Source organism: Aspergillus novofumigatus, assembly GCF_002847465.1.
Source record: "Aspergillus novofumigatus IBT 16806 chromosome Unknown P174scaffold_1, whole genome shotgun sequence".
Lineage (NCBI taxonomy): Eukaryota > Fungi > Ascomycota > Eurotiomycetes > Eurotiales > Aspergillaceae > Aspergillus > Aspergillus novofumigatus.
Genome location: NW_020194274.1, coordinates 3,876,964 through 3,892,066, shown reverse-complemented (window position 1 = coordinate 3,892,066; position 15,103 = coordinate 3,876,964). Strand labels below are relative to the sequence as shown.

Genomic DNA, 15,103 nt, shown 5'->3' with positions numbered 1-15,103 from the left:
GATCACAATGGATGCACAAATCACAAAAAAGAGAGAAAAAAACCTAAGGCATTCCACAATTTTAGCGCGAGAGTGGAAGGCGGGCGCAGGGTTAAAAAGGGCAGCTGCTGCCCCGGAAGAAAGAAACCCGGCCTGTTCTTCTGATACCTGTTATCGACACGCGCTTTTCCACCCTTTGGCACACGCACTCCCAAGATCTCTTTCCCTATCTGTCGGTACTTGCTGCTGAAGAAGCTCGGGCCATCCGTGGCGCGCGATCTAAACATTTATTATTATTTATTCTCATCCTTACTATCTGGGTGCCGTCGCGACTGTCATTTTATCACACCAATCCCAAGGCATTGAGGTCTTGCAAGGGACGCGGTGATATTCACTTTGCAATTGCTTGACGTCCTTTTTGTGATGTATCTCCTCGAGTCCCGTTATATGTCCTCATACATATACGTGAAGTCAACTTAAGACGGTCCCCGGAAAACAAGGTACTACTCCATACTGCAACTATACGCCCCAAACTCAACTACGGCAGTGTCCACATACACAAAGGGAAATAGCCATTGCTAAAGCATCATCCTAGCAATGACAGATCAGGACAGCACCTACAGACCCCGTTCACCCGATCTTTCCACCTTCCAGTCCTCTATTCCTCCCGCCGTTAACTCTCCCGTCTATCATCTCGCGAGCCCTCTGGCACACCGCGCTTCCTACGACTCCTCACCTTTCTTTACCCCGCAATATCAGCAACCACCGGCCCCGCTTGGTCGGGTCCCTCAGCAGTACATACCACCATTCACAGACCCAAACTCTCCTCTTTCACCAGACATGGCTCGTCGATCCTCCCGTCTGGCACGCGCAACCGAGGTCGCGCCCATGCCAGAGGTCGCATACGCACAGCCAGTACTCTCGGAAGAGCCGCAGCAGCTCCCACCGCCGCCACAACCCAACCCGGTGGCTAGCATTGAGGTGAAGACGAAGTTCCCTGTTGCGCGTATCAAGCGTATCATGCAAGCAGACGAGGATGTCGGGAAGGTGGCACAAGTAACTCCCATTGCTGTCTGTACGTGTATTCCACTTCATTTCATCCCCGGGCCTCTTGAACTTGTACTGACTTCATCGTGTCATAGCGAAAGCCTTAGAACTCTTCATGATTTCTCTGGTCACGAAGGCGGCCAAAGAAGCTAGAGATCGCAACTCGAAACGCGTGACCGCGTCGCATCTGAAACAAGCGGTCGTCAAGGATGAAGTTCTGGATTTCCTGGCCGACATAATCGCCAAGGTTCCCGACCAACCTACCGGTGGAAGGAAGCATGATGACGATGGCAGCGACCAGAACGAGCAACCAAAACGAAAGCGAGGCGGGCGGCGGCCCAGGGATGATAGTGACTAAGTGCTTGTCTTTAATTTCTGGGACATGACCTTCTTTCATTTTCTCCTCATTGTTTTCTTCATGAACGACTTGATGGGTGATATCTTAGACGGGAATGGAGAGCGGGCGTATACTCATTTGGCGTTATGCTGGTACGCATGGTCGGGCTTGCATCTATTTCTGTTGATGTGAATAAGTACTTTTAGCTCTGGTTCATTGCCGTTGGTTCCTGGATCTGAGTTCATTTGTCATCTCAATTTCTTTCTATTATCGTTGGGCAGTGCCCACCCACTCTTACTGTTGTACCTCGTTGGCTTGCGAGGATGCAGCATGATTGTTGACAACTGTTAGGATGGATGATCAATAGTTCATGAACCACATCAAGAGTATGATTATTGGGTCAGAAATGCAGACCGCCGTTGTCAAAGCCTTGTGCGAATGGTGCGTCTCGATTGTGCGTAGTTGGAGACTTGGAGTACATGGCTCTATACCTGAAAAGGACTTGTGGGTCAACCTACATGATCTATCCCCTAGGACGTGACTGCGCTATTCCCCTTTAGGCACTACTGTTGTCTCAAGCCCACTGCTCCTCCATCCTCAGTCCTCGCTTGAGCAGGCGATTGTGGTCGACGAAGGATATCAGAAGTAATATGCAGCTGTCACAGAACGATGGACTTTGTATGTTCCGCCTCCTGACTCTCCGTCCCTTGACATCTCGCCAGATCTCTGTCGCGACTAACAAATAATAGTGGTCTCGTCTAATTGGCGGCTCCCGTTCGCTGTCAACCAAGAGCTTTCGTGCTACGTCGCCCACTGAGAGATTAACAGCTTTCAAGCAGACGTGCAATACTCTGCAAGTAGGTCTTGTCTTGTGTCAGCAGCTTTAAAAATGTGAGAAGGCTAACCCTCTCGCCTCCTTCGACAGCAAATATGGCGTTCCACCACCACCCCGTCCGGAAACCTATCAGCTGGAGCTCAAGCGCGCATCTACATTGAGCGGCTGAACTCCATCCTGAGCGACGAATCGCGAGGTCCCGCACCTCACCCATGTCTAGCATATGCTGCATCCTCCCAGATCTTCGTGACCATCACAAAAGTCACCTTGTCGTCCTACGATGGTGGCCAGGTTGGCACGCTCCGGGCCGCGGCTATCTTCTTCAACACCCTGATCGATTCGGAGGTGGATGGCGTTGTTGACAACCGGCTATTTGCGCGGGCTTTGGTGGATTTGGTCAGACGTGCAGACAAACATGACGAGGATGTCGAAGGCAGGCTGGTGGAACTCTTGTTTGGTGTCGCCAATAACATTCGGTTGCAGCCTAGTATATTACCAGCTTGGTTTGCTCCAAGGTCCGACGACCAGGACAAGGAGAGGCAAGCCAATACGGGGGCGGAATTTGCTGGCGCGACGAGGACAAACGACTTTCCTCTATTTTATCTATTGGTGCAATATGTGCATCATGCGGGCAGGGCGGGCGATTTCGCTCGGACGGGTCTACTGTATCTGATTGAAACAGCGTCCAGGTCCAAGATTCTGGAGAGATGGTTGATCGAAAGTGATCTTGCGACTCTTATGGCTACTGGTTTAGGCGCGCTGTACAGTCAGCTGGGCAGGTTAGTAGGCGATCATATGGCTCGACTGAGACCTGGTCCGGACTAACAGATATCCTAGCCTGTCCTTTGGTACGACCGAAGAAGAAAACCTTCCACATATCGTCGCGTTGTCGGACCATGCAAGACATGAAAGCGCCCTTCCGCCCCGGCTCGATTCGACCATGGACTCTTTTATGTCGTATCTGTTATTCTGGCAGGACACAATCGACCATTGTAAATCTGCGGAAGTGAATGGCACTCTCTTGGACCATTTCCAGGTCTTGTTTCTAGAGCAACTTCTGTTAGTTCCCCCTTTTGCAGCATTTCTAACTGATCTTCCTGGTGTTTTCTGACTATGTTAGGTACCCATCGCTACTGGAATCATCCGACGTGGAAGGTGGCTCTACTGCTGCAGTGCTCACTTATCTATACCGTATTCTTGAGTCAGTCGAACAACATGACCTGGTTCACCGTATTCTACATTTCTTGCTTGCGTCGCCGTCTGACTCACAGCCTACGTCAAAAGTGGACATGTCGTCCAGCCGACGAAAGTCTCTGGACGTCTTGGCTGCCTTCTCGGAGGGAGCGGCTCGGCCATCTCCATCTCTCTTCAACCTCAGAGACCTTGCACTTCTTGGACTCCAGTCCGCCAATCGTCAAACTGTGTTGGCTACGCTACGTTTGCTGACGGTTGTCTTACAACGACATCACTCATTCGCCCGATCCTTGGTTCGGACGGATTCAAGTCAACCTGCTAAGCAGCGAACCGTTGGTGCACTGAATGCCGAGCTCGCACAGCTCCTGGGCTTGGCCACATCAATTGTCCACGACCCCACGCTGAATGATTCTTTTGAGAATTATCTGAAGGACGCCTCCTGGATATTGGAGGCGCGTCTCAGTATGTTACCGGCGGAATATGATTTTGAGGAGGATGGACCATTACAACTGCGAAGAGATGATCCCATCGTGCGAGAACTGCTCAACCTGCTAGGCACGTTTTTCACCAATAGTGTGATAGTGAACCTGGCGTTGACGGAAGTCCTGAAGAGCATCGCTTCCTCGCATCTTGTATCTGTTGATGGGTGGCTTCTTGTCGACCCGACGAAATATGATTACAGCGCCGCACCTACAATTGAGAGCGATTCGACCCTCGAAGTATTGGAACAAATCCAGCTAGCCTATCACGAGCCCAGCTGGTCCAGCGCTGACGTACCCATGCTCACCTCTGTCCTACACGGACTCGTGCAACAGATACAGGGATGGTGCAGGGACATATCAGACTTTGATATACTGGTTGCAGCTCGGCGCGACATCCTCCACCAAGAAAACGATCCGAGGCAATCCCCTAGCCGGTCCCGACAAGCTTCTGAACCTCCCACAGGTGGTTCTTCCGAGAGACCAATTGCACGAATCGGGCAAGTGGGGTCTGACTTTGGATCTCCCCGCGGAAGAGCAGCCCGACCCTTGGACGTGCGGAGTGTTGCATCCACACCACGGCGCGCTGCGGCTAGATCACCAGCGCGAGATCCCTCTGTACTATCTGCCGCTACCCGGGAATCGTCCATGACCCGGCAATCTGCTGCAGACGAGCTGCGCAAGCGATTGGCCGAGCCTTTCCAGGTGAGGTCACAGCCACAGCGGCCCCGGAGCGAGACAGATGATGCTGGAGACGTCATCGAACCAGCCGGTGTCCATACAGACCACTCAGATGACGCGATCATGGACAATCCATCCGAGTCAGCAACACTGGGACACATCCTGACTAATACTATTATCTTGTATGAGTTCCTCCTGGAGCTATCGGCGATTGTACAAGCACGGGGAAGTCTATATGAAGAGGCGGGGTTTCCGGGAGTTGAAGCTGCAGCCTGATAGTAGCCAAATTTAGCTGGGCTGTGCAAAGGAGTTGTGGGCAGGTACCACGACTGGAGCAGGATACCCATTTAACATTTGTTTTACACAGTACAGTAGAGTATAGAGGTAGTATTGGACATATATACGGAGTAGTCCAAGTTCCTGTCCGTTCAAGCATAAAGCATTACTGCTATCCCCAGCAGAGAGATATCCCCATCCCCTTTAACGGATATACAGAATCCATTTTAGTAGATTGTCCTCCAGCGCATCCATTGGTGCCTATTTATGCCTGAGGCCCACTATTGTCGGGCACTAAAATGACCCCTGAGTCCAGTCGTGTGGGCAAAGCGCAGTATCTGATTGGCTAGTGGCACGTGCCGAGTTCAAATTAGAGCCAGTCTTCCGATTTTACAAATTGTAGATCAATACTAAATTATTAGTTGAGGTACAGACTTCAAATAGGACAAGACAGGTAAGCAAAGCTGGACAGGAGAATACCATTGTGCCATTGGGCCTCAATTGCAACTGGAAAGCCGCGTGGATTGGGGCCGAGTCTGACTGTACCTTAGGTCAGAAATTGGAGACGGCCTTGATTCCCTGGGGCTTCGTCATCCACTTCGCTTCTCAGGCTCAAACATTCGCGTCAAAAGGGGCTTCCAGTCTCCTATTGATTACAGGTGCATTATTAGTCATTTGGCTACTGGACTATGTATATAGACTTACAGTGGAGCTCTTGTCACGATGGGCAGTGGCTTGCTCCCTACTCCGTACTCCTTGTCTTATTTCAATTTCTGATTTCCATTTCCGGTCTTCCAGCTTCCAGATCCCTCCGGCTTCTGCCCCCGCTCCCACTCCCCTGTGACCCTGTCAATTATCAGGCTTGTAGGCTGCAACATATCCGATTTGACCAGAAATGATGTCGACCTAGTCATCATCTACGTAATTGCACTCTATATACGGCGCTCAAGTACAGCTACGGACAACAGTAGCGGAGCTTATCACCAATTTCTACGACGGAGTACAGGCAATGGTCCGCTCCAGCCATGGCTGCCGACGCCCATGATCCTCTTGACCGCGAGGACGCCCCGTTTCTCGCTTCTGCCCCGGAAAGCAGTGCCTCCAGTCGTCATACAGGGGACCAGGACGACGAAGCGGAACTTAAGCATGTCTACAACGACGACGACGCCGACGACGATGATGACGTCGACGACCGCAAGGGAACCAAAGCAATTGAGAAAATCCGCTTCCGCTTCATGGTTACCCTCTTTGCCATGATCCTCGCATTCGAGGTCGGCATCGTGATGGCCAACGGGCCCATGACTCGCATCTACGAGTCCATTGCCTGCCGGCAGTACTACGCCGAGTATGACCCGCGTCAGATCGCGGCCGACGGGCAGGTCCCTGAGTCGATGTGTAAGATCAAAGAGGTGCAGACGGAGCTGGCGGCCGTGAAGGGGTACATGGAGTTCTTTGACGGAGTTCTCAGTGCGTTTCTGGCGATTCCGTATGGTCTGCTGGCGGACCGGATCGGGAGGAAGCCGATTATCTGTTTGAGTATTCCAGCGTTTGCGCTCAATACGGGGATTATGTTTGCGGTCATGTGGTATTCGGATATCTTCCCGCTGAGGGCGGTTTGGGCGTCTTGTCTCGCTTGGGTGTTGGGTGGGGGCCTGTTGTTGCTTCCGCAATTATTTGGACTATGATGTCGGATGTGACCGCGGAGGATGAAAGGTAGGATAACAATGTTTTGTGCCCCGGAAGGAAAGTGGTGCTGATGTCTGCAGGGCTGCGATGTTCTTCCGCCTCGGCGTGGTCAGTATGGGCGCCGACTTCGCCTCCAGCGCTGTCAGTTCATGGATGATGACGTGGGATCCGTGGCTCCCGCTCATGATCGGCTGGGGGATTGTTCTGGCTGGAGTTCTCTGCTCAGTCACACTCCCTGAAACCATGCATGTTTCGTCCGCTCGGCGTACAGAACGTTCGGCGAGCGTGGAACTCGCCCACCTGGCGTCGGAGAATGGCGACCAGAAGGGGGCCCCACAGAAAGAGGAACGGCAGATACACCTTGATGACAGTGATGTGGATAGCGTCGAAGACGATCAATTACCATTTACCCTGCGATCTGCAGCCAAACGACCCTTCCTGCGGAGGATGTACTCTCGCAGTCGGCAGTATTTCACACCTTACTCTTTCATCTTCCGCAACAAGCAGATTATACTCCTCCTCACAGCTTTTCTAGTCTACCGGCTGAGCCGTGGCTCGTCCTGGTTTCTGGTCCAGTACATTTCGACTCGGTATAAGTGGACCCTCGCGGAAGCCAACCTTCTCATCTCCTTCAAACCCGCTCTGACCATCCCACTCTTCTTATTTATCTTGCCCGCACTCTCTCGACATCTCCTTCGCAGCATGCCCACCAGCAAGAAGGATCTCCAGCTGGCCCGCGTCAGCATTATCTGCCTCTGCCTGGGTACGCTGGGGATCGGGCTGTCTCCGTCCATTGCCGCGCTGGTTCCCAGTCTGCTTGTGCAGACGGCGGGATCAGGCTTCCTCTACTTGATCCGATCGTTGATCACAACGATGGTGAAACAAGAAGAGACTGCGAGGTTATTTACTATCATTGAAGTCCTACAGGCTGTGGGTAATGTTATCGCCAGTTTGTCCATCACTACGGTGTTCCAGTTGGGTCTGGAATTAGGTGGTCCCTGGATCGGCCTCGCCTGGATGATGACGAGTACAGCATTCGCATTAGTCGGTGCTGCGGTCTGGTGTTTTGGATTGCCTCCAGTCGTCGAGGGTAAAAGTGAGGCTGAACTTGCTGAAGTCTGATCTCAATGCATTGTTGGTTCCGTCGGAACGGACTTTATCATAGCATGGCGTTTTGTATATGGATGGCGCGATTTTCTTCACCAGTATAGACTTTTTATCTGTAATATAGACATTTTCACTTTTCATCCATCATAGTTGAACCGATGCTGACAAGACTGCTGTATCTGTCTGAAGAGTCCGTAGCCTGGTCGCGAAAGGGACACAGTCTCAGTCAGGTGACTTCGCTTAAAGTGTCCTACCACAACCCATTTCGGATTCTCGTTGTCGCGGTTTACCTTCTTCATCCCCTTTGTTTTCAACGAGATGACAGCCGGATTTGTGTCTCCAGATGATCTGTTTGATTGTCTCAACATCTGTGCTGAGAAGCTACAATGCAGAGCTTCTATGACGAAATGTATTAATCATGAATATTGGAGGCTGTAGTTATAGGTAAGGACCACTTTGCTCGTCTTTCTTTCTTCCCTTCTTAAGATGAACAACCTTTCGCATATGTCTTACTTTACATCACATATTGTAAACCTGGTGACTAGTTTTTACCTCATTCTGAAGAAATTACCCTCTCAGCTGGATATTCGATGTCAACAACAGTGTTGAAGCAGTGCTGACTGAGTCGCAGATACCTTTTCCTATACATTCGACAGACGATATCTGATGAGGGATAGCGTCAGGAAGGGCATGCCGAAGTCTTATTATCACCTTAGTTATCCTAGATCAGTCGCTTTTGTAGCATTTAGTTCCATTAGATATTTGTCTTCCATCTCAAGTTCTATTCTTCTCTCGACTTTCTCCTCAGGCATCAACTGGATGTATAGGGTTAGCGCCATGTGGTATCCCGAAACGGGTCTCTCACATGTGACAATTGAACAGTGTCATCTTACTCTTCTACACTGCAATAGTTCGTACAATTTCCCCGGCTGCGTCCTCCTTTTGACTCGGTCGTCTCTTCTCCGATAAGGACTCCTCGGTGTGCTCGGCCGCTCTTTCAGCAAAGTCCAGCCTAATTGTCGCTTCGTCAGCTCACCTCCGAGCAATGGCCGCAGTGCGTTCTGACTAGGTCCGCTTTTGCTGCCCATTTTCGCCTTGCTACTACACCTTCTTGACGCACGGTTTCGCTATGGAGAAGTTCTCGCAATTTCGAGATCGAGGTTTGTACTCTCCTGTCTACCGCTGATTGTTATGAAGGCTAAGTGCCCGTGGTTGCAGGATCGGGTATTGCGCCATTTCTTCCTATCCCCTCTCAACCGCTGGGCTGGAAGCTCCCTCTCGGAATCTTTTTATTCTGCTTTCGCCTTCCATTGCTCATCTTTGTGTGCTTGAGTTATTTCCTCCTGCTCCAATGGTTGCCGATAGGCTCGTTCGGGAAGAAGGCTTCGCTGTGGTGTATTCTCGGCGTCCCCAGTATCTGGTGGATTGACCTCCAAGTGGACGGTGTGAGAAAGGGGTGCGCGGCCTTCCCTTTCCATTCACTACCTACTCACCGCAGAACTGACCAAGTCGGCTTCATCAGATCGCTCTCAAAACAGCACCAAGCCCGCCTCCCCGGCCCCGGCTCCGTGATCGCCTCCTCCTTCACCTCCCCCATCGACCCACTCTACCTGGCCGCCATCTTCGACCCTGTCTTCACAGTCTCCTACCCGAACTCGCGCCGCGTCGAACACATCTCGCTTTTCCAGGCTATCCTGCGCGCATTTGCCGCCCCGCGAGTAAGACCGTCAACCGGCGCGCGCCTCGTCGACATCGCAAGCCTACTGGAAAAGTATCCCGGTCGGCCCATCGTTACCTTCCCCGAGTGCACCACAACCAACGCACGCGGGGTCCTGCCGCTGAGCTACTCGCTTCTGGGCGTGCCCGCGACAACCAAGATCTTCCCTATCAGCTTGCGGTATACGCCGGGTGATGTGGTGACGCCACTGCCTGGGAGCTATCTGAGTTTCCTGTGGAAGCTGCTGAGTAGACCGACGCATGGTATACGTGTCCGGATCGCGGAGTGCGTGGTTCGGGGAGCGGTCAGCGCTGCGGACAAGGCTGGGGCGTCGAAGCTTGCCCGCCAGCCAAGCTACGATACCAATTACTTTGACACCTTGGAGCAGAGTGATGGGGTTGCGCTTGCTCCTGGGGAGAAGGCGCTCCTGGATCAGGTGGGGGACGCCCTGGCTCGGCTGGGCAGGGTGAAACGTGTGGGATTGGGAGTCAAGGAGAAGCAGGATTTTCTTCGCTCGTGGACGAAGACGAGGCGGACGTGGTGAATTGCCGTCTGAGATTCTTCGTTCAATTCCATTTATAGATGTCTATATTAAAGATTTCTGTAGATTAGTTGGTCTTGAAGCTTGATGGCGTATCACTACAACCAAGCTGCCAGGATAGGTCAACGAGTACCAGCCAAGCTGCTCTCATAATCAGTCTAGCCGAGAAAAAGAAAAAAAAAGGTATCTGTAATTAACGCGCCTTAGTCACACATGTAAAACAATCACTTTTTCTGTTCTTTGGGTACATCTTTCAAAGGAACAGGGTGTTTTGCAAATCCCAACCACAAACAATATCCAACCAACATTCCTCTCTTTGGACGTTTTATTCTACAGAGTCAGTAATGCAGCCGTGGCTGGCATCCTTGACGGTTCTACAGGCGGTCAGTATGTCCATCATAGGAAATCAAGAGAAGGGGAAGTAGGTGAGGTGAGACATACCTAGCGTATTTACCCAGGGTTCCCCTCATCGTAAGACCAGTCTGAGGCAGCTTGCCGGCATCCCGGAGAGCCTCCCACTCCTGTCTACGGCGAGCAAGCTCGGTCTCGTCAACGTCGAGGTCGAGCAGACGCTTCTCAGAGTCGATGGTGATGGTGTCGCCATCCTTGACGAGACCGATGGGTCCACCCACCGCGGCCTCGGGCACGATGTGACCGATCAGGAAGCCGTGAGAGCCACCGGAGAAGCGGCCGTCGGTGATGAGAGCGCAGGAGGAGCCGAGGCCGGCGCCCATGAGGGCGGAGGAGGGCTTGAGCATCTCTGGCATGCCGGGTCCACCCTTGGGGCCGGTGTAGCGGATGACGACGACGGTCTTTTCCTCCTTTTTGATCTCGTTGCGCTCGAGCGCGGCGATGAAGTCGTCCTCGTGGTCGAAGACGCGGGCCTTGCCGACGAACCGGGTGCCTTCTTTGCCGGTGATCTTGCCGACGGAGCCGCCGGGGCCAGGGAGCCGCGCAGGATCTGGATGTGGCCGGTCTTCTTGATTGGGTTGGACAGAGGCCGGATGATCTTCTGATCGGCGGGGAAGTCGGGGACCTTCTCGAGGTTCTTGGCAAGGGTCTCACCCGTGACGGTCATGCCGGAGCCGTCGATGACACCTTCCTTGAGCAGGAACTTCAGCAGGGAGGGGGTGCCACCGATGTTGTGCAGGTCGGCCATGACGTACTTGCCTGATGGCTTAAGGTCGGCGAGGAATGGGGTGCGGTCCGAGACCTTCTGGAAGTCCTCGATATCGAGCTTGATGCCAACCGAGTCGGCGATGGCAATCAGGTGGAGGACGGCATTGGTCGAGCCACCGGTGATGTTGACGACGATCATGGCGTTCTCGAAGGCCTGGCGGGTCAGGATGTCCGACGGCCGAATGTCCTCCTTGAGCAGCCGCTTGATGGCCTCACCGGCAGCCAAGCACTCGAGGTCCTTGGCCTTGGACTCGGCCGGGTTCGACGAGGAGCCAGGCAGCGTCATACCCATGACCTCGATGGCGGTCGCCATGGTGTTGGCCGTGTACATACCGCCACAGGCACCACCACCGGGGCAGGCGTTGCGGATGATGTCGAAGCGCTGGTTCTCGGTGATCTCGCCGGTCAGGAACTGTCCGTATGCCTGGAAGGCCGAGACAATATCAATGTCGGCGTTGTTCTGAGTCTTGGCGCAGCCGGGCTTGATGGTACCACCGTACACCATCAGACTGGGACGGTTGACACGGCCCATGGCCATCAACACACCGGGCATGTTCTTGTCGCAACCGGGGATACTGATGTTGGCGTCGTACCACTGGCCACCCATGACGGTTTCGATGGAATCGGCAATCAGATCACGGCTCTGCAGGGAGAACCGCATTCCCTTGGTACCCATACTGATGGCGTCGCTGACACCAACGGTGTTGAACTGGAAGCCGACCAGACCGGCCTTCTGCACACCTTCGCGCACCCGGTTGCTCAGATCGAGCAGGTGCATGTTGCAGGGGTTGCCGTTGTACCAGACAGACGAAATACCGACCTGCGCCTTGTTCATATCCTCCTCTGTAAGGCCCGTAGCGTACAGCATAGCCTGGGATGCACCCTGCGAGATGGGCTGTGTGACATTGCGGGAGACCTTATTCAAAGCGGTCTCTTCGCTATCTTTGTATCTGGGGAGAGTAGTTGAGAGGGAACGGCTGGATTGAGATGTATCGTTAGCAGCGATCCTTCTTAGCACAAAAGATCTATTCAGAGCAGCATGGCCTACCGAGAGAAGCTCCGGAGAGCCGAGGGCAGACGCCCTCTGGTTTGAGAGAGAAGCATGGCAGTCAACGATGGAAATCAAGTTGACGACGGCCAATGACCTGCAAGAAAGATGAATAAGATTGGCAGGCTCCCCGAATCCAGGAGGTAGCTGTAAGATTTCAGACTTTGGGGAGGTTATAATTTTAAGAATCGATAGCTCATTATTGCTGCTGCGGGAGAGCTGGAGAAAGGTGATTCCGCCGGCCCCGGAGTCCTGCTTCTTCTCCCCGGCGCCGCCCTCCGATGCCGGCAGCAGCCAATCCACAGCCGAGGATTGTCAGCATCACGAAAGAGCTACTGTATACGCACTGTATATCGTTTACTGAATATTTCAACATACCATGACTCATAACTCAGTTTCATTCGAAGACATGACACCCCCGATCGATGTCTAAGGCGTCGTGGCCTTCAACGCAAACTCATACCAAGTACATCATACTTAAGGAACATAAGACATGGGCCATAAAGCGGAGTAGAACAAGATGAAAACAAGAAGGAAATCATATCTAGGGGTATAAAATCTCTGGTCTAGCCAAAGTAATCCAAGAATGTAAAGGTGAATGGAAAGGAAAATCGTAAGCATGAAGACCCATCGTCTCTCGGAACCCATCACCAAATGACCATGTATCGCTGAGAATAGCAGAAATAGAATGCAGCAATAAAGAAATCTGACAAACAAAAGTTTACAACGCGCAAGAGACCAGCTCTATGGCACTTCCCTGTCCCCTCGCTTGAGCCCACCTGGAACATCAATTGCATCTTTGACCCAGCCCAGGGCCGCAATCTCGTCCAGGCCCTTTCGCCTGGTGTTGCGCTTCAGGAGGCCCTCGACGCACTCACGAGCACCTTCCAGGTCCTTGCCCTTGACAGGATCCCACTCGCCATCACTGTCCGCATATCTATACCAGGCCCATTCGCACCGAGCGATGCGGTGGGGTGTCCTGGCTCGAAGTTTCTCGGGATCGCCCCGGGCACCCGGCAAGGCATCAAACGGCAACCGATTCTCCATCATGGCGTAGAGGAGCACTCCGAGGGCCCATGCATCAGTCAACCGTCCGTCGTATGGTTGTCCCATCAGAATCTCTGGCGCCGCGTAGTCTTCGCTTCCACAACGGGTCTGAAGCAACGGACTTTCAGGAGGCTCGGGAATACGTCTAGAAAGACCGAGATCGCTCAACGTGACAACAGCGCGGTCATATGTGCGCCAGTCAGTAATCTTTTCCATCGCTGTGGGAGGAAGCGTGACAAGCACGTCTGTGCAGCAATCAGTCAGCCGTTTCCGTCACAACAAAAGGATCTTGATTAACTTACTTTCGAGTTTGATGTCTCGGTGCACAATGTAATTCCCATGCAGATACCGCACTGCGTCCACAAGTTCTGCAAAGATCCGGCGGATGAGTGCTGGGCTCATAGGCTTGACACCCGATGCAGCAACATCGAAAAGGTCGCCACCAGGACAGTAATCTAGAACCAGAAGTGCACGCTTCTCGTCGCTTCCAAACGCCTTGAGTTGCACAAGAGACGGATGGTTGACGGACTTGAGGATCTCCACTTCTCGCTTGAGGGAAACTTCCAGCCGCTCTTCATCTGCACCGCCAGCCGGTCCATATTCAATAACCTTGACAGCAACCAACTTCTGAGTTGTAGGCGCTAGGCCGTACATAACAGGACCATCGTGGACTTCACTGCTTTCTCGGTTCTCCATGCGCACTGCCAGGGAGACCTGACTGAAAGTACCCTGGCCTAATTGGCGCAGCTTGCGATACTTTCTTGGTTGATCAGTACGGATGGAGCGCACAGAATAAATCTCCTCCGAGGCATCAGGCGACGGATATTGAAGAATGACAGATTCAACATCGCCCGCTTCATCGCCCCTGCTTCGGGGCGGGGTAGGGGCCGGACGGTTGGTAAAGCAATGCCTCGCTGGATGGCCAGATATTCTTCGCGGTGGAGGTTCGTTGACTTCGGATCAGTACTCACCGATGAAGTCATACCCTGGGGCAAACCGGCTCCCGACACCGCGATCGGACGTGGCTTGATGGGCACACTTCGACCGGGGGGCACATACTCGCTGAGACTTCGATTGCGCGTATGCTTGTGCGCCGTCTCTTGGGGACCCTTGTCGGGTGTATCTGGAGAACTTTCAGCTGTGGCTTTTCCCAAGCCGGGATATGGTTTGTTGCGCGATCGGGACTCGGCCGGCCCCAGCATCTGCGAAGAGTCACTCAGACGCAAGCTGAGGCTGGACCCATTCCGTGACATGGCTGAAGAGGTGCGCGATAAGGACTGTGAGCCGCGCCGATGTCTCCAAGAAGTCATACCACCAATTGGCGACGGCAAAGGTGTGATGTCGCCCATTGCCACTAATTGGGGAGATGATATTGACGCTGGCGAAAGCCCCTCTTTAGGGGCAGAGGTAGCGAGCATCGCGCGAAGACTTGGGGTCCGCCGGGGAATACTTCCAGGCGAGAGGCTTTGATTTAAGAAGGCGTCATTCTCCTTGTGAGCGTCCATTGATACTGGTCCTGCGATATCCGTGCGAATATGAAGTGATGGTAGGCCGTGGTGGTGGTGTTGAGTTGCATTCGCTGGATCATGATCTTTATATACTAGCGTCGAGTAATTCCTCCCGTCGCCATGGCTCAAGGACGGCGTAGTATTCGTCGCATTGTCAGTTGAAAGCGTCGTCACATCGGCTTCGTGTAACCGGGGGAACTGGTTCAAAGGTAAAGGTTGTGACCTGCCGGTCCGCTGGCTCGAATCCGAGTCACTCATCGAAAGAGCAAGAAAATCCCACTCTTTTCCTGGTTCCTCAAAAAGTGTTTTCTTTGTTACTGATTCTCACCGTGGGCCGTTCTTTGTCGCGCCGTTGAGTATCTGAACCAGACAAGAAAGATTCGTGTTTAGTTGTTGCGGGTGAGACCGGGCGCTTGGTTAGAGAATGTGACAGCCCGGGGAA

At 53.0% G+C, this 15,103-nt stretch overlaps 6 protein-coding genes across 6 annotated transcripts; 4 read left to right on the top strand and 2 right to left on the bottom strand.

Moving 5' to 3' along the window:
- Positions 1-120: 120 nt before the first annotated feature.
- nctA (negative cofactor 2 transcription regulator complex subunit BUR6) lies at positions 121-1,779 on the top strand. The gene is made up of 2 exons (XM_024830993.1): positions 121-1,054; positions 1,122-1,779. The coding sequence occupies exons 1-2, from the start codon at positions 577-579 to the stop codon at positions 1,382-1,384; spliced, it is 741 nt and encodes a 246-aa protein (XP_024687832.1). The 5' UTR covers positions 121-576; the 3' UTR covers positions 1,385-1,779.
- Positions 1,780-1,987: 208 nt separating this feature from the next.
- On the top strand, positions 1,988-4,915 carry P174DRAFT_500765 (uncharacterized protein). The gene is made up of 5 exons (XM_024830992.1): positions 1,988-2,041; positions 2,113-2,220; positions 2,289-2,977; positions 3,027-3,257; positions 3,319-4,915. Exons 1-5 carry the CDS (start codon positions 2,033-2,035, stop codon positions 4,826-4,828), a joined length of 2,547 nt encoding a protein of 848 aa, XP_024687831.1. The 5' UTR covers positions 1,988-2,032; the 3' UTR covers positions 4,829-4,915.
- Positions 4,916-5,582: 667 nt separating this feature from the next.
- Positions 5,583-7,781, top strand: P174DRAFT_437678 (putative MFS transporter). The gene is made up of 3 exons (XM_024826364.1): positions 5,583-6,465; positions 6,534-6,541; positions 6,595-7,781. Exons 1-3 carry the CDS (start codon positions 5,854-5,856, stop codon positions 7,634-7,636), a joined length of 1,662 nt encoding a protein of 553 aa, XP_024687830.1. The 5' UTR covers positions 5,583-5,853; the 3' UTR covers positions 7,637-7,781.
- An 812-nt stretch (positions 7,782-8,593) lies between these two features.
- P174DRAFT_437677 (lysophosphatidic acid acyltransferase LOA1) lies at positions 8,594-10,117 on the top strand. The gene is made up of 3 exons (XM_024826363.1): positions 8,594-8,781; positions 8,840-9,077; positions 9,144-10,117. The coding sequence occupies exons 1-3, from the start codon at positions 8,751-8,753 to the stop codon at positions 9,880-9,882; spliced, it is 1,008 nt and encodes a 335-aa protein (XP_024687829.1). The 5' UTR covers positions 8,594-8,750; the 3' UTR covers positions 9,883-10,117.
- On the bottom strand, positions 9,968-12,297 carry ilv3 (dihydroxy-acid dehydratase ILV3). Its single transcript, XM_024826362.1, has 4 exons — positions 12,107-12,297; positions 10,777-12,035; positions 10,321-10,639; positions 9,968-10,253 (listed from the first exon to the last, which is right to left on the bottom strand). Exons 1-4 carry the CDS (start codon positions 12,160-12,162, stop codon positions 10,205-10,207), a joined length of 1,683 nt encoding a protein of 560 aa, XP_024687828.1. The 5' UTR covers positions 12,163-12,297; the 3' UTR covers positions 9,968-10,204.
- A 192-nt stretch (positions 12,298-12,489) lies between these two features.
- P174DRAFT_509252 (putative protein kinase) lies at positions 12,490-14,919 on the bottom strand (the record flags this gene model as incomplete). The annotated part of the gene is made up of 3 exons (XM_024831533.1): positions 12,490-13,398; positions 13,456-14,021; positions 14,108-14,919. 3 exons carry the CDS (start codon positions 14,917-14,919, stop codon positions 12,851-12,853), a joined length of 1,926 nt encoding a protein of 641 aa, XP_024687827.1. The 3' UTR covers positions 12,490-12,850.
- Between the last annotated feature and the right edge of the window lie 184 nt (positions 14,920-15,103).

What these genes read in the sequence shown, in the direction of transcription:
- P174DRAFT_437677 (XM_024826363.1), top strand. Translation starts at nt 8,751, where the DNA reads ATGGAGAAGTTCTCGCAATTTCGAGATCGAG. An exon ending in CTCGCAATTTCGAGATCGAG is followed by an intron (nt 8,782 to 8,839) that starts GTTTGTACTCTC and finishes CCGTGGTTGCAG; the next exon opens with GATCGGGTATTGCGCCATTT. An exon ending in GTGGACGGTGTGAGAAAGGG is followed by an intron (nt 9,078 to 9,143) that starts GTGCGCGGCCTT and finishes CGGCTTCATCAG; the next exon opens with ATCGCTCTCAAAACAGCACC.
- nctA (XM_024830993.1), top strand. Translation starts at nt 577, where the DNA reads ATGACAGATCAGGACAGCACCTACAGACCCCGTTCACCCGATCTTTCC. An exon ending in AGTAACTCCCATTGCTGTCT is followed by an intron (nt 1,055 to 1,121) that starts GTACGTGTATTC and finishes ATCGTGTCATAG; the next exon opens with CGAAAGCCTTAGAACTCTTC.
- ilv3 (XM_024826362.1), bottom strand. Translation starts at nt 12,162, where the DNA reads ATGCTTCTCTCTCAAACCAGAGGGCGTCTGCCCTCGGCTCTCCGGAGC. An exon ending in GCTCTCCGGAGCTTCTCTCG is followed by an intron (nt 12,036 to 12,106) that starts GTAGGCCATGCT and finishes ATCTCAATCCAG; the next exon opens with CCGTTCCCTCTCAACTACTC. An exon ending in ACCCTGGGTAAATACGCTAG is followed by an intron (nt 10,254 to 10,320) that starts GTATGTCTCACC and finishes GACCGCCTGTAG; the next exon opens with AACCGTCAAGGATGCCAGCC.
- P174DRAFT_500765 (XM_024830992.1), top strand. An exon ending in CTGTACAGTCAGCTGGGCAG is followed by an intron (nt 2,978 to 3,026) that starts GTTAGTAGGCGA and finishes CCGGACTAACAG; the next exon opens with ATATCCTAGCCTGTCCTTTG. An exon ending in TTGTTTCTAGAGCAACTTCT is followed by an intron (nt 3,258 to 3,318) that starts GTTAGTTCCCCC and finishes TGACTATGTTAG; the next exon opens with GTACCCATCGCTACTGGAAT.
- P174DRAFT_437678 (XM_024826364.1), top strand. Translation starts at nt 5,854, where the DNA reads ATGGCTGCCGACGCCCATGATCCTCTTGACCGCGAGGACGCCCCGTTT.